This window comes from Callospermophilus lateralis, chromosome 1 (genome assembly GCF_048772815.1).
Source record: "Callospermophilus lateralis isolate mCalLat2 chromosome 1, mCalLat2.hap1, whole genome shotgun sequence".
Lineage (NCBI taxonomy): Eukaryota > Metazoa > Chordata > Mammalia > Rodentia > Sciuridae > Callospermophilus > Callospermophilus lateralis.
In genome coordinates this window covers 81,660,975-81,674,676 of record NC_135305.1, presented here as the reverse complement: position 1 = coordinate 81,674,676, position 13,702 = coordinate 81,660,975, and the positions used below count along the sequence as shown (strand labels likewise).

General features: G+C 42.1%; 1 protein-coding gene across 2 annotated transcripts in view; it reads left to right on the top strand.

Moving 5' to 3' along the window:
• Positions 1 to 13,702, top strand: part of Gsdme (gasdermin E) — a 98,528-nt gene that overhangs the window by 17,114 nt on the left and 67,712 nt on the right. For both annotated transcript variants that reach the window (XM_076835409.1, XM_076835400.1), the window contains exon 3: positions 4,903 to 5,095. In XM_076835409.1, the coding sequence (XP_076691524.1) occupies positions 4,903 to 5,095 (193 nt within the window). The remainder of the gene's footprint in view (positions 1 to 4,902; positions 5,096 to 13,702) is intronic.

Here is a 13,702-nt window from a genome sequence, read left to right as displayed (position 1 = left end):
AGTTTCTGGGATTACAGGCGTGCACCACTGTGCCTTGCTTCATCAGTTTTTAATTAGTAGATGGAATATGTCTTAGTCCTCTTTCAGCTCTAAAATTATCTAATTTTGTGATTGTATATCTATTAAAGGGGAAAAGAGTCTCCAAACTTTCTTCCAGGCAAGTACTCCAGCCAGTATTCTCTTTAGTCAGCCCATTGGAGCTGCCAAACAAGGGGAGAATGAATTGATATTAGTTTTTCATCATGCCCTAGCTTGGATTTGTATGCTTTCTAGTAAAATTTCTATTGAATTTTAGTGAAATAACTAAATATAAGCAGGAGCAAGAGAGAAAAAAATTCCCCAAATAGACCAAGGGCCCCTTAATAGTTGGAGTTCCTCTGCTTTGTGATATAAAATGGCTTTTGTGGTGTCCTGAAAGATTATGAAAACCACATTGAGTTGGTGAGGCCAGTCACTGTCACTGCAGATAAAGAATATGATCATCATCTGAGGCCAGGGCGCATCCTGGATTCTGTCATGTTGGTGTTAAAGCGGTGATGAAAAGTGTCCCCTACTCTATCTACCAAGATGATTTAGGATGCTTTACCTTTAGGTGTTTTTTTTTTTTTTTTTTTTTTTTTCTGCTCCCAACAGTCCTGGCATGAGTGTTGATCAGGGGAGTAATTGTGGAAGGGACAGTGATTTGGTTCCTGGCAGTTCCATGACAGCGTGCTGGTTCCCTCATTTTTTCCACCAGCAGCAGTGGATGATTGATGTAAAAGTATGGGCAAATGACATCTTTTCAGGAGGTGTGTCTAGGGTAGTGTCCCAGAGTACACAAAGTCCTGATTGTCCCCACTTTGTGTAGCTAGTTTTGGAGACTCAGTTTCCAACAGTGGTAACAAGCCTGAATCCAGAACGGTGTACTGAAGATAGAACTTCTGTCTGTATAGCACTTTGTAGAACCTAGGACTGTCCTGTTTACAAGAAAAGAATGCTGCTCTAGTCTAAACCCAATAGATAGATAGATGGAGCCCTGGCTGTATTTCTTCCTTCTTATACATCAACTAGCAACAGCATCAGGTAGGTATCATTGGTTATCTGCAAATTGCATATGAAAATCTGGGATGCAAGTAAATGAATGTTGTCCAGTCTTCCAGGGCTGATGATGTAGCTCTGTGGTAGAGTATTTGCCTAGAATATGTGAGGCCTTGTATCAAAAAAAGTTCTCACCCAAGGTCTTCCAGTTAGTAATATTAGAGCAAAGACATGATCTTAAACTATTACTATCTGCTCCACCCTGCTTCCCAAAGCATTTCCCAAAGTGTTTGTATTTCGCAAGATGTTAACTAGGAAGGCTTTGGATTGAGAGCATTTTCATAGACTTCTTATTTGGGGTGGTGGTATGGAAAATTATGCTCTTTTTTGTAAATTGCAAAAATAATGAATGCTGATGACTTATCAACTCTGGGTAAGGAGTGGGTTTTCTTGACTGGTTTGAAAGAAATGCAGCTGCTGAGGCTGTGTGTGTATGTGTGTGTGTGTGTGTGTGTGTGTGTGTCTGTGTGTCTGTGTGTGTGTGTTGTGTATGGATTCTGGGTGTATGTGTGTGTGTATGGATTCACAAGGGTTTTAATCCCTTGTGAAGGATACCCAGGAGCCCAATAGAACCTTGGATCAGAGAAATGAAAACGTCTAACTGTGAAGTTCGTAGCATTCTCTTTTTTTTTTCTCTTTTTTTACACTGGGGATTGAACCCAGGGTCACTTAACCACTGAGCCACATCCTCAGGCCTTTTTATTTTTTATTTTGAGACAGGATTTTACTAAAATGCTCAGGGTCTCACTAAGTTGCTGAGGCTGGCTTTGAACTTGCAATCCTCCTGCTCAGCCTCCCAAGCCAGTGGGATTATATGCGTGCACCACCATGCTCAGCTCCTAGCAGGTTCTTAATGTATTATTATTACCCATGTGATGATGGAGACTATTTTATGGTTGTACCTGTTTCGATTAAAAATGGGAACAGAGGTTTCAAAGTAGCTTAGTGATATCAGTAGTAGAGTGTGCGATTAGAATGCCCAAGGCCCTGTGTTCAACTCCAGTGCACGCACTTACACACACACACACACACACACACACACACACACGGGAGAACAGTAGAAGGTTGGAGACAAGAGGAAGCTCTAGTTCACATATGAGATCAGCAGATATTTATCTGTAGAGTTCAGATAAGAAGGATAGACCTTTAAGGAGCTCTGATAGCAATCACTGGACATGGCCAGATGAGGAACAGCAATTGCCAATTGACATAATTGAAGGTGGGATACCAGTAGTGGTGGCAGATTCCTTAGCATCTGGGAAACCAGGAAAGAAGAAGGGAGAGAATCTTAGAGCTTCTGTAGGGTGATTGAGGGATTGGGCATGTCCAACTGACTTTATAAGGAGGACAGTGATAAGGAATTGCATGATAAAGAATGGCTAGAGGACAGATGGGAAAATGTAAACACGGGAAGAAAATTATCTGATTGGGGAAGATAATGAGGGACAGGGAATGTTCTCCAAGACTGGTGGATGGGAAGGCAATTTGACCAAGGACAGGTCCAGATGGCTGACCTGCCAGATGCTGAGGCACTCCTCTAGTGGGTGGGGTGCAATTATGATGAGGGCTTAGGTGTCTTCCACCTGCCATTCCTTTTCAGTTTACTCTTGTAAACCACACATTTAAAATTCTCTGTTTCTTTACTGGATAGTGTTTGATTAGATAGGTTTGTGTTGCTGTGACCAAAATATCCAACATGAACAATGTGGAGGAAACGTTTTTGGGGGCTCATGGTTTCAGATGTCTTAGTCCATGTCAGCTGGTTGCAATGCTCTGGGCCCAAGGCGAGGCACACTTCAGGGCAGAAGTGTGTGCAGAGGGAAGCAGTTAGAAAGCACAGATGGGGAAGGGGGAAGAGGCTGCAGGGGAGATGAACTCCTGTAGGGCACACCCCCAGTTACTCACCTCTTCCAGCTACTGACCTACAGTTACCATCCAGTCCATTCAAATTAGGATAGATCCTTAAGGTTATAACTCTCACAATTCAATCATGTCACCTGTGGACATTACTACATTAACTTTTGGGTCACACCTTATATCCAAACCACGAATTCTACCCCTCATCCCCCAAGCTCATGTCCATCTCACAATGCAAAATGCATTTAATCCATCTGTAAGAGTCCCATAGTCTTGAGATTTCCAGTTTTGCCCAAAAGTCCCAGTCCAATGTCTCATCTGAGACTCGAGGCAAACTCTTGGCTGTGAGCCCCTGTAAAAATAAAACAATCCAATATTTTTATTCCAAAAGGGAAGAATAGGGGCATAGAAAGAAGTGATAAGGCCAAAGCAAGCCTCAAACCCAGCTGGGCAAACAGGTCTGCTAACTCTGTGTACAACATCAATTGACACATAGCTGTGAGATGGGCTCTCCAAAGGGTGTGGGCAGTACACCCCTTTGGCCTTGCTGGTTGCCGGGCACAGGGCCTCTCTTTTAGCCTGGCTCTCTCTGCAGCCAGCAACTGTGGTAAACAGTCCATGTTGCTGACATTTTTAATTCTTGTGGTCTCCATTTCAGTTTTGGCTTCACTTTCAAAGCTCCATGCATCATGTCTCAGGGGCAGCCTGCTATACTTTACCTGGCCTCCCAGCCTTTCCTTTGAAATCTTAGTGACTGTGACCTCCATGACCCCTGAACTTTAGTATCTTGCATTCTTGCAGAACCAGCACCATGTGGATGACACCAAGGTCTGCTGTCAGCTTGTACATATTTGGTCCCCCTGGAACCAGAGCTGCAGCAACCTCTGAATGCTTGGGCAGCCAAATCTGGCTCTGCTATGGAAGCAGGGTGTTCCCATGATCTCTTCTCAAAGGAATTTTCCGTTTTACATCCTTGACTTGGAAGTGGATGTGATCTTGCAAATTCCTGAGATGCCCTTGAGGTATCTTCCCAGTTTCCTCTGTGCAAAGTACTTAGACTTTCTTTTGAAGATATGATCTCTTCAAAAAGCCTACCTTTCTTGGTCCCCTTCAACTCTACTTACTGTTCCTGATTCTTACTGTAAACCTGGAGAAAAGCTGCCAGCAAAATCCAGGCCACTGACTGAATGCTGTGCTGCCTGGAACTTTCTTCCATCAGGTTAATTAGTCCATCACCTTTAAACTCAGCCTCACCCAAAATCTCAGGACATGGGCAACGTGTAGACAACTTCTTTGCCAGAATGTAACATGAATGATCTCTAGTCCAGTTACTAATAGAGCCCTCATTTTCCTCTGAAACCTTATAAGCAGAGTCTACTTTCCTATCAGGATTCTGGTCTTCTGAGCTCCCACCAGAATTGCCCATTAATCTCTGCTTACACAATTCTAAGGCTTCTCTAGCCTGCATTTTCAAATTTCTCCTGCAAGCCATTCCCAAAGCTTCTGAACCACATGGCCAGGTTAGTCACAGCAATGACCCCACTCTTGGCACCAATTTCTATTTTAATAAGGTTACAGTTCTCACAATCCAATCATTTCAGGAACATTCCTGACTTAATAAGGAGTTTTTGGATGACACTGTATACAAACCACAACTGTGGTTAAAGAGATATTCACTTGGAAATGATTTGCTAAACTGTGCTGATACTTTTTGTGCACTTTCTTATACTTACATTGGGATTGAAAAGACTAAAAATTAGCACCCAGGGAGCCTTGGCAATTCCAGGCGTGCTCCTGGTCACACACAGTTGTGGTGGCTCCGTTTCTTTTGCTCTTACATAAAACATAGTGCTGGCTTTCCATTTGGATGCCAGCGGCATGTTTCCCAAGCGTCTGGGCAGGGTTGGAAGCTAGGTGAGACACAAGCGGCTTTTTCGTCTTCAGATTTTTCTTCTCCATTCTTTGCAGTGGTCGTGGAGTCTGACTTTGTGAAATACGAGGGCAAGTTTGAAAACCATGTGAGTGGGACCATTGAGACCATTCTGGGGAAGGTCAAGCTGAACATTGGAGGCAAAGGCCTGGTGGAGAGTCAGTCTTCGTTTGGAACCCTGAGGAAGCAGGAGGTGGACCTGCAGCAGCTCATCAGAGACGCGGCCGAGAGGTAATGAGAAATCGGTTTGGCATTTTGGATTTTGACACATCTCACATTTAAAGGTTGTTCAGTTAAAAGGGTGAGAAATGCGAACTTTTCCAACCAACAAATGTTTATTGGATGCCCATCGTGCTGAAACTTCATAAGGAGCACATTCTTCATTTTAGAATTTCTTGACTGTTCTTAGCCTGAGGGTAGAGACCTGGAAAGCACTTTAAAAGGACATTATTTCAGCAAATGGTCCTTTCTCCCAATCTTATGATTTAGAAAATGCTATACAGTGTAAAAGCTTTGTCCTGCATCTTGAATATTAATATCAGAAGCAGAAAAATGATGAAGTTCTCTGGTTCTTTTTATTGTTCTAATAAGGAAAACATGAGAGCAAGCAAGAGACTTCAGGGATAAAATATTTTTCTCTTTTTCTTAAAGAAAACCCTGCATTTATTCATTTATCTTTCAGTAAATACCCTTTATCCTATGACAACTCATTGTTATTTTTACCTTATGTTTATTCAACATTTAATAATTTGATTGAGTGCATTATATGTGCCATATGCTGTTGTCCATGCTAAGGATGCTGTAGTGAACTAGATGCCATCATTTCTGCTAGGCATTCTAATAGGGAGAGACACAAATGACATAACTCAAATGCATAGCTAAATAACACAGGCGTCTCATCAGTTGATGAGATCAGTGGACTGGAGGCAAATATAGCAGAGAGCGGGGATAGGATGTGCTCAGAGTGGTGGCCAGAGACGGCACTCAGAGAAGCTGGCATGAGACAAAGCCCTGAAGGAGGGGACAGAATGAGCATGGAATGTCCTGGGCAAGGATGTCATGGGCAGTGGCCAGGGTAGCTGAAGCCAAGAGAGCCAGGGAAGACCCAGGAAGACTAGAGGAGAGCCACGTCCTGCAGGACCCCAAAGGCTATTGGAGACTGTCTCACAGAGTGAGCTAGAAAGCCCCTGGAGGATTCTGTGCAAGGAAATGACATGATCTGTCTCTTTTTTTTTTTTTTTTTAACAAGGGTCATTCTGGCTACTGGTTTGAGAAAAGGGTGGATAGGAAGAAGCCAGGAGTCCAAGTGGGAGTTATTGCAATAACCCAATTGAGATGATATTTCAGTTTATACAGTACCATATGTTCATTTTCATGTGTAATTTTATCACCTTTTTTTCCCTCTTATGATAGAAAATTCAAATCTAAATGAATTAAGAGAAAACTCACTTGTATCTAACTATGGCTGCCTTATCTCCTCTTTCCAGTGTTCTTAGGTTGAAATATAAAATATGTGCTCATTGAACAAAATTATGTTTAAATATTAATGAATAAAATATACCATAAAACACACTTATCAAGAGCATTTGGTGGGTGGATTTTGTACAGACGGGCAGCTGAAGTCTTAAAAAACTGTACCTGTCCAGTAACTGCCCACGTTCAATGGTCTTTCCGGGACTCCATGACTCCATGGAGTTGGGACTCCACTGGGCAACACTCATTTTCCTTCTCTGTGCAATATTAGGACATGCTAGAAAATCATTTGTTTATCTGAAATTAAAATGTAACTGGGCACTTTGTATTTTCTGTTGCTAAATCTGGTGACACTGTCGACAGGAGAAGGAGAAGAGAAAGATTGGGGGAGTCCAGGGTTTCTCTTGGCTCCCTCCGTCTTCACACAGCTCCCCTTAAGCTAGATTTTGCAGTCTTGTTATTTCTATTTCAAGAACCACACTTGGGCAATGCTCTCTAGTCACATTTCCTGACGCACATTTTAAAACACTCTTCAGGATTCAGGTATAGAAGCTATTGCCAGCAGGAAGCACGTGGGGGTGGGGTCTCTGATACGGATGCAAGAAAACATTCTGGAGAGAAAGAAACTAAAGCCAACAGTTGTAGGTGGCGGGGGGGGGGGGGACAGAGAGAGAGTCAGGGAAGAAAAGGAGCACCTACTATGTGCCAGGCAATTTATACCCATCGTTTCTTTTCCTCTGCATAGCTGTCTTTTTTTTTTTTTTTTTGTACATTAGTGAACTGAGGCCCAAGAGGATGAAATTTGTTCCTAGGCACAGAGTTCAATTTGAGTGCAGGAGTTAGGTTTCCACCCAGGATTTCCTGGCTTCAAATCATCTGTTCTTTCCTCTAAAACGTGATTGAACTGACTGTGAAGAAAAGAAATTGGCAGAGATTCAAGTAGTTAAATTGGAACATGAATGTAAAGGCAGTGTTGTGAATCTGAGTCCCCTGTGAGGCTGCCTGGTGGGGGATGTGGATTATGTCCTACCCTGAACAGACACACGGGAGTAGCTAGGCCTGCTCACCTGGTGGGGCCTGGACACTGGGATAAGATCACCTGGGAAGACTCTGAGAATCCTATTAATTGTAGAGGTAATAGGAGAAGGGATGGCCCGGAGAGTGGAGGCCTTGGGAGCATGATAAAGAATAAAATGTCATGGGCTGGGCGTAGCTCAGTGGTAGAGCACAAGGCTTAGCATGCACAAGGCCCTGGGTTCAGTCCCCAATACCACAAAATAAAAAACTATAAAACATAAAATAAATTTAAGTCTTAGGAATGCAAGAGGTATCTTATCACAGAGTTGTCTCTTCCTTGTTATGTTGCTAAGAGCTAAAGGTGAGCTGCCCAGGAAGGGAGGGGACAGAAAGGGGGAGAGAGAGGGAAGGTACAACTCTCCCAGTCCTGAGATGGTCATTGGTAAAGCTAGCATTATTGTTATTTCACACGGGAGTAATAAATTCTTATCCATGTCATCTGCCTGTCTTTGGACTCTTACAACATCATCAGCATAGATAAGGTGCTGTTGACACACATGTGGCCTTGGGAGTGGTGATTAGTGATGCTTAAGTACTGTATGTTCCTGAGGGCTTATTTGCAGTCAGTCATTTTTATTTCCGGTCATTTAGATAAGTTGTCATCTGTATGCAGGTTATTTTAGCCCTCAGAAATCAAAGTATTGGATTTATCATCTGTGAAATGTATGTGCATCTCAAAAAACTTAATCAATCCTAGAAAAACAATCATGTGTATAAGTGGCATTTATCTAGCATTGTTGGGCACAAAGGCATTCCCTGGGAATTAGCCTTCTGATACTTGGAGCCTTTGAATGGGCCCTCTAGGTTTATCTTAAAAATTCTCAGTGGAAAGAAATCTAAGATGTATACATATTTTCCTTCTTTTTTTTCAAAAAAAATTATTTAAAAAAAAATTTTTTAGTTGTAGATAGACACGATACTTTTATTTTGTTTATTTATGTTTATATGGTGTTGAGGATGGAACCCAGTGCCTCACATGTGTAAGGCAAGCGCTCTGCTGCTGAGCCAAAACCCCAGCCCCTCCTTCCTCTTTTTTTAAAATATATATTTTAGTTGTAGATGGACATAATACCTTTTTTTTTTTTTAATTTGGTGCTGAGGATCAAACCCAGTGCCTCACACATGAGAGGCGTGAGCACTCTACCACTGAGCTACAAACCCCAGCACCCCCCTTCTTTTTTAATGGAGAAAAATCAACTTATAGAGCCTTCTGCTAATGACAGGAACTAATTTTTATTCTTAATGTCAATATTATTGTGTAATAAACTCTGTGGTTTTTCTGCCTGTCTTCCATCCTGAGCTGCCATTTGTCATTGCCTAAAGTATAACAGCCACGACCCACCCCACCTTTTGCCACGGGTTTGTTGCTTCTAATCTCTTGGGGTCTGGAGAAGTTTATTCCTGATAAATAACTTTTGTGGACTTGATAAGTCAATCAGCCTTTGTCCTCAGCTTCCCCAGCTGTAGGTGAGATAGTTGGACTGGGCGGTGTGTGAAGGTTTCCTCCTGGCTAAGTACTTAGAAGCCAGTGGAACCCGCAGTGAACACACCTGTTCCTTCCCCTTGGGCTCTGGGCTTTGCTTCCAGCTGTTTTCCAGCAAAGGCACCATTTTGTGCTTTCCTGACTACGTGGGGATTAGGTGCTATCAGCCAGAAAGACACATCCCACTTCTGTTGTTTACCACATTGTAAAACACATTTTGGTAAAGCAGATTACCTTTGTCTGTGTGTACTTAGTAATTAGAAGTTGGGTTCTTCATGAGGAAATCCAAATTAATTATATGAAACTGATATAATGCAAAGCAATGGTGTGACACAGATAAATCTCCACAACTATTTAAAATATTTAAAATTTACTCAGAGTCCTATTATATTTAAATCCCTCCACATTGTACAAGCCTTACAATTTTTTTAAAATTGCTATTCTTGATTGGGGCTCTACTCCGTGACACAGGGCTTGCCTAGCATGCAAAAAGCAGCCCTGAGTTCAATCCCAGCACTGAAAGAAAAAAAAAAATTGCTACTCTTTATTGTAGCTATTTGACCTTTTAAAAGGCATTGCAGTAGCTCTCATGGGTACCTTTTCCATACACCAGTAGCTCTTATTTTATTTAGGACATTTTCAAGGGGAGGGGTTGTGAGAGCTCATGTCTTTCTTGAAAAATAAATATGCAACAAAATTTGAACTGGTCTCCTTTTCTACTTAATGAGTTTCCCCGTGGCCAGTGGAGGGTTTGAAAATCATTCCATTTGTCCTTGTGCTGTACCCAGGCCTGGCATTATTATTTTTCATGGAGAGTTTGTGCCTAACAATTTAAAGACTTTTGTCCACATGCACTTGCAAAATGAGAGTTTCCTGAATCTGCTCCCTTCATTTATTCTTTTTTTTTTTTTTTTTTGCTTCATTTTTCCTAGAGGGGCAGCCTGTAAATGAGAATGAAGCAGGTGAAGTATCCTAAGCTCTAGGAGCCCATGAGGTTGGAAATGACTCTCTATGCTCTTGGTGTTAGTGGGTGCAGGGATTTTCTTTTCTTTCTTTCTTTCTTTCTTTTTTTTTTTTTTGACTGATTGTAGAGTGGTAAACTTTAGGCTAATTTTTTTTTTTAATTAAAAAAAATAGGTAGTGGAAACACAATCGAAGGAATAGTATCATGAGTAATATAATATGGTATCTTTTTCTTTAAACCAATGCCTAGGACCCATCTTTTTCTGCCTTCATTGCCCAGGATTTCACTGATGAGAGAATCTAAACAGCATGCAGAGTGGTGCCTGGCGCGCAGCATGTTCTCACTAATGGTGGTTGAGTGGAGCAGTGCTGTCAGTCTAAAGCCTGCCTGCCAGCCCAGGCAGGTGAGAGCTCTCCAAAGGAATGAGTTGACTTGGCATGCTGAGACTGGGAGAGGCACTCAGAAATGAGATAATGTGAGGTGTTCAGAGTTTCTGATTGTGGCATTTCTGATGTCCTTCTCTTCCAGCTCTTCATGGAAGATACAGGCAACTTCATGGTCTGTGTTCTGAACTCCACCGTGGAGTGACTAATGACCTTCAGTGCCAGTGGGAGGGTGGTCTGTCCTTACTGTGCTCTTCCCAAATGAGGGCTGATACCTCGAGGCAGCAAGAGCCTGGCTGGGGTCATTTTTCTTGGTCAGGAGGGGATAAGCCGCCTGAGAAAATTACTGTCTGAAATAATTAATAAAGAAATAAAAGACAAAGTCAGAAAAATAGTTTTAAGTGCAGAACGTCTGATAGATCCAGCCCACACAAAAGTTGGGACTTAACAGTTAAAAAATGGCTCCGACTTTATTTAAGGGAGAGCATTAAAGGCAGGGATAAGATTTCAAGGGTAGAGTCTTGCTTCATGATGTCTTGCAGTCACAGATTGATTGGCATCTTGGCAGGCTACACCCATCTCTGAGAGGTTGTGTGGGACTGGGTAGAAGCTGAATAGAAATTCACATGCATCTGGGTGATCTTACCCTGTGGGATTGTCACTGGAAATTCTCAAATACCAGATTTTCCTATTCAGTAGGCTTCTGTGCCGATTTAGTCCATACATAGTCCATAGATGGCTCTTGACAGGCTGACCCAGCTATGTAGCTGTGTCATAGAACCATTGGAAAACACACGAGCTCTTATTGATCCATATTTTATTTGTAGCAGATTCTTATTCAATTCTTAAGTCAAGATATAGGGAGCCCTTGACCAATATCTATATGACCTTCAGGAGCTTTGTCTTGGTTACCACATGCCTTATTGGAAGCACACCTATGAAGCTCTCAAGACCCCATCAGAACTATTCTTTAAAAGAGGTCTTTCCTGAGACCTGCAGGCCAAACCCATCTCTGTGCTATCTGAAACTCAGTCAAACTATCACCATTTTTTTTCCCCTGAATTATTTTGTCTCTTGCCCTTAGGTTTAACTATTGGGACTGTGAACTCCTGGAAGCCTGTCTGGCCCTCTGTTGTTCCTTCTGTGTAAACATGATCTACTAGTAACCCCCTTGGCTGAGGGATGGACGTGCTGTTCCCAGGTTTATGTCTTTGTACAGAAATTGTCTTGTCCTGTGAGCCTCACTTATAAAGGCTACTTCAAGTCTTTAGAATTAGGTATCACTTAAGTCCTAAGGAGAGACATTGAAGTACTGTTTTCTTCTAAGACTGATAAACAGCATCATTTATTATCAAATCCAAGATGGCGTCTATTCTAAGAGGCACCATTGTTTTATGTACCACTGAGAAAGAACATTGTCTATTAAACTGTGTCACCCATCAGTTTAAAACCATCTTGATGTTAAAATGTGGGGGAAAAAAATGTGTCTTAGAATTGATGAACTCCAGTGTCTATGGCTGGGTTGGTTGGAACAAGTGAGGAGTTAGAATTCAGGTGAACAGATGGATGCATTCCACCTGGGCTGTTCATAGTGTCTGATACAGGGACTCTGACCATCTCTAAACTTCTCACTTCACTTAATGCACTTCTCTGCCAGACTCCTGCAGAGAAGCTGGTTGGTGTGGCATAAGTCCACCTGCTTTAGCTAAAAACCTGGGGATCAGACATGGCTCCCCCCTTGCCTTCTTTCCTATGCCTAGTCTCTTACCAGCTGATTCAAGCTCTCAAAGATTGGTTTTACCTTTTCTCCTTGCCCCAGCCTCATAACTATTTCTTTCACCAACCAATTCTTATCTGCACCCTTTTACCCCTTCCAGCTGATTCTCTGCAGGTCCACCTGTAGGATCGTGTCACTTCCCAGCTAACACCCACCTATGCCTAGGATGGTGTCCACATGTTCCTCTGTTTCACAAAGACTCATGTTCATTCTCCAGCCTCATCTCTCACCCCCTCAGTTTCTCCAGGGCATTATGCTGAATCTACTTCAGTTCCTGGGATTAATATTCCATTCTTCAGGAGCCACATTCCCCAATTCTGTTGGGGTGCTAACCAACACCATGGGTTACTGTCTGTTGCAGCTGCTTGATTCTCGGCCAAAACTTCTGGCATATGCCTCTCTTGTTTGCCGTGGGCTCTGGCACAGTGCCTGCAGCATACTAAGTACTGCTTGGTTGAAAGAGTAATTGGTTTATCTTTATCTTTATCCGAGGAGCCTGAAATTCAGAAATTAATTAGTTTGCCTGGACTCAGGATTTAACGCCAGGTCCACAAAGCACATGATTTTTCCATTCCAGCTGCTATGCACAGAGCTTGGAGAGAAAAAATTTTTCCAAAGGCTGCTGCATGAATTCTCCTCTCTGCATCTGCTTCATTTGGTTTATCATCTTTCAGGCTTACTGAATCTCATCACCTGGTGGCAGTTAATTAATTACCCCGCCTAAAAGGTTGAGCATCTATAATTGCTTAGCCATTTTTTCCTGTCTCTGTCCTTGGATTGCTGTATGCGATTAAGGTGTTAGAAACTAATGTGACTGGAGATGGAGCAGTTGCAATGTGTGGGTGGCCTAGTCACTTTCGTAGTCATGTGCATTATGCTCTCATTTTAATTTTTCCTGCAGTTTGCAATCTTGAAGTCATCTTCAGCTTCAACACAGCAGAAAGAGGGGGTAGGCCCGGGAAAGCTTTTCTCACTATAGTAGTCCCCTCTTAACTGCAGGGGATGTGGTCCAAGATCTCCAATGGGTGCCTGAAACCAAGGATAGTCCTCAGTCTATGTATACTCTTTTATTCTATGCATACCTGTAATAAAGTTTAATTTATAAATTAGGCACAGTAAGAGATTAATAACAACTAATAATAAAATACAACACAATCATGAAAATTATATGAATGAAGTGTCTCAGAATACCTTACTGTAGAGTGCTCACCCTTCTTATGATGATGTGAGATAACATCATGATGAGATGAAGTGAGATGATCAATAAAGGACTTATATGTACTGTGGTCATAATCTTTGCAGGTTGAGATTTGACAGTAAAAAATAGCTTGAGTGTTTTTCCTTCTTCACAATTCCACAGACAGTTTCATAGATTCATCTTACTGTGGATCTTAGCAACCTCAGCACATAATCTTTTTGCTTTCCTTATTGAGAAATTTCCCCTTTTCACTTAAGGGAAGTACTTCAGGGCTTCTCTTTGGCATATCTGAATTTTAGGCATCACTCTTCTGTACTTTGGGGCCATCATTAAGTAAAATAAGGGTTACTTGAGCATAAACCTCATGATGCCGACGTTGATCTATTCTGAGCTGGCTGCTGAGTGCTAAGGAGCAGGTAGCATATATACCAAGGATACACTGGACAAAGAATGATTCATACGCCAGGCAGGTTGGCAGGAGAT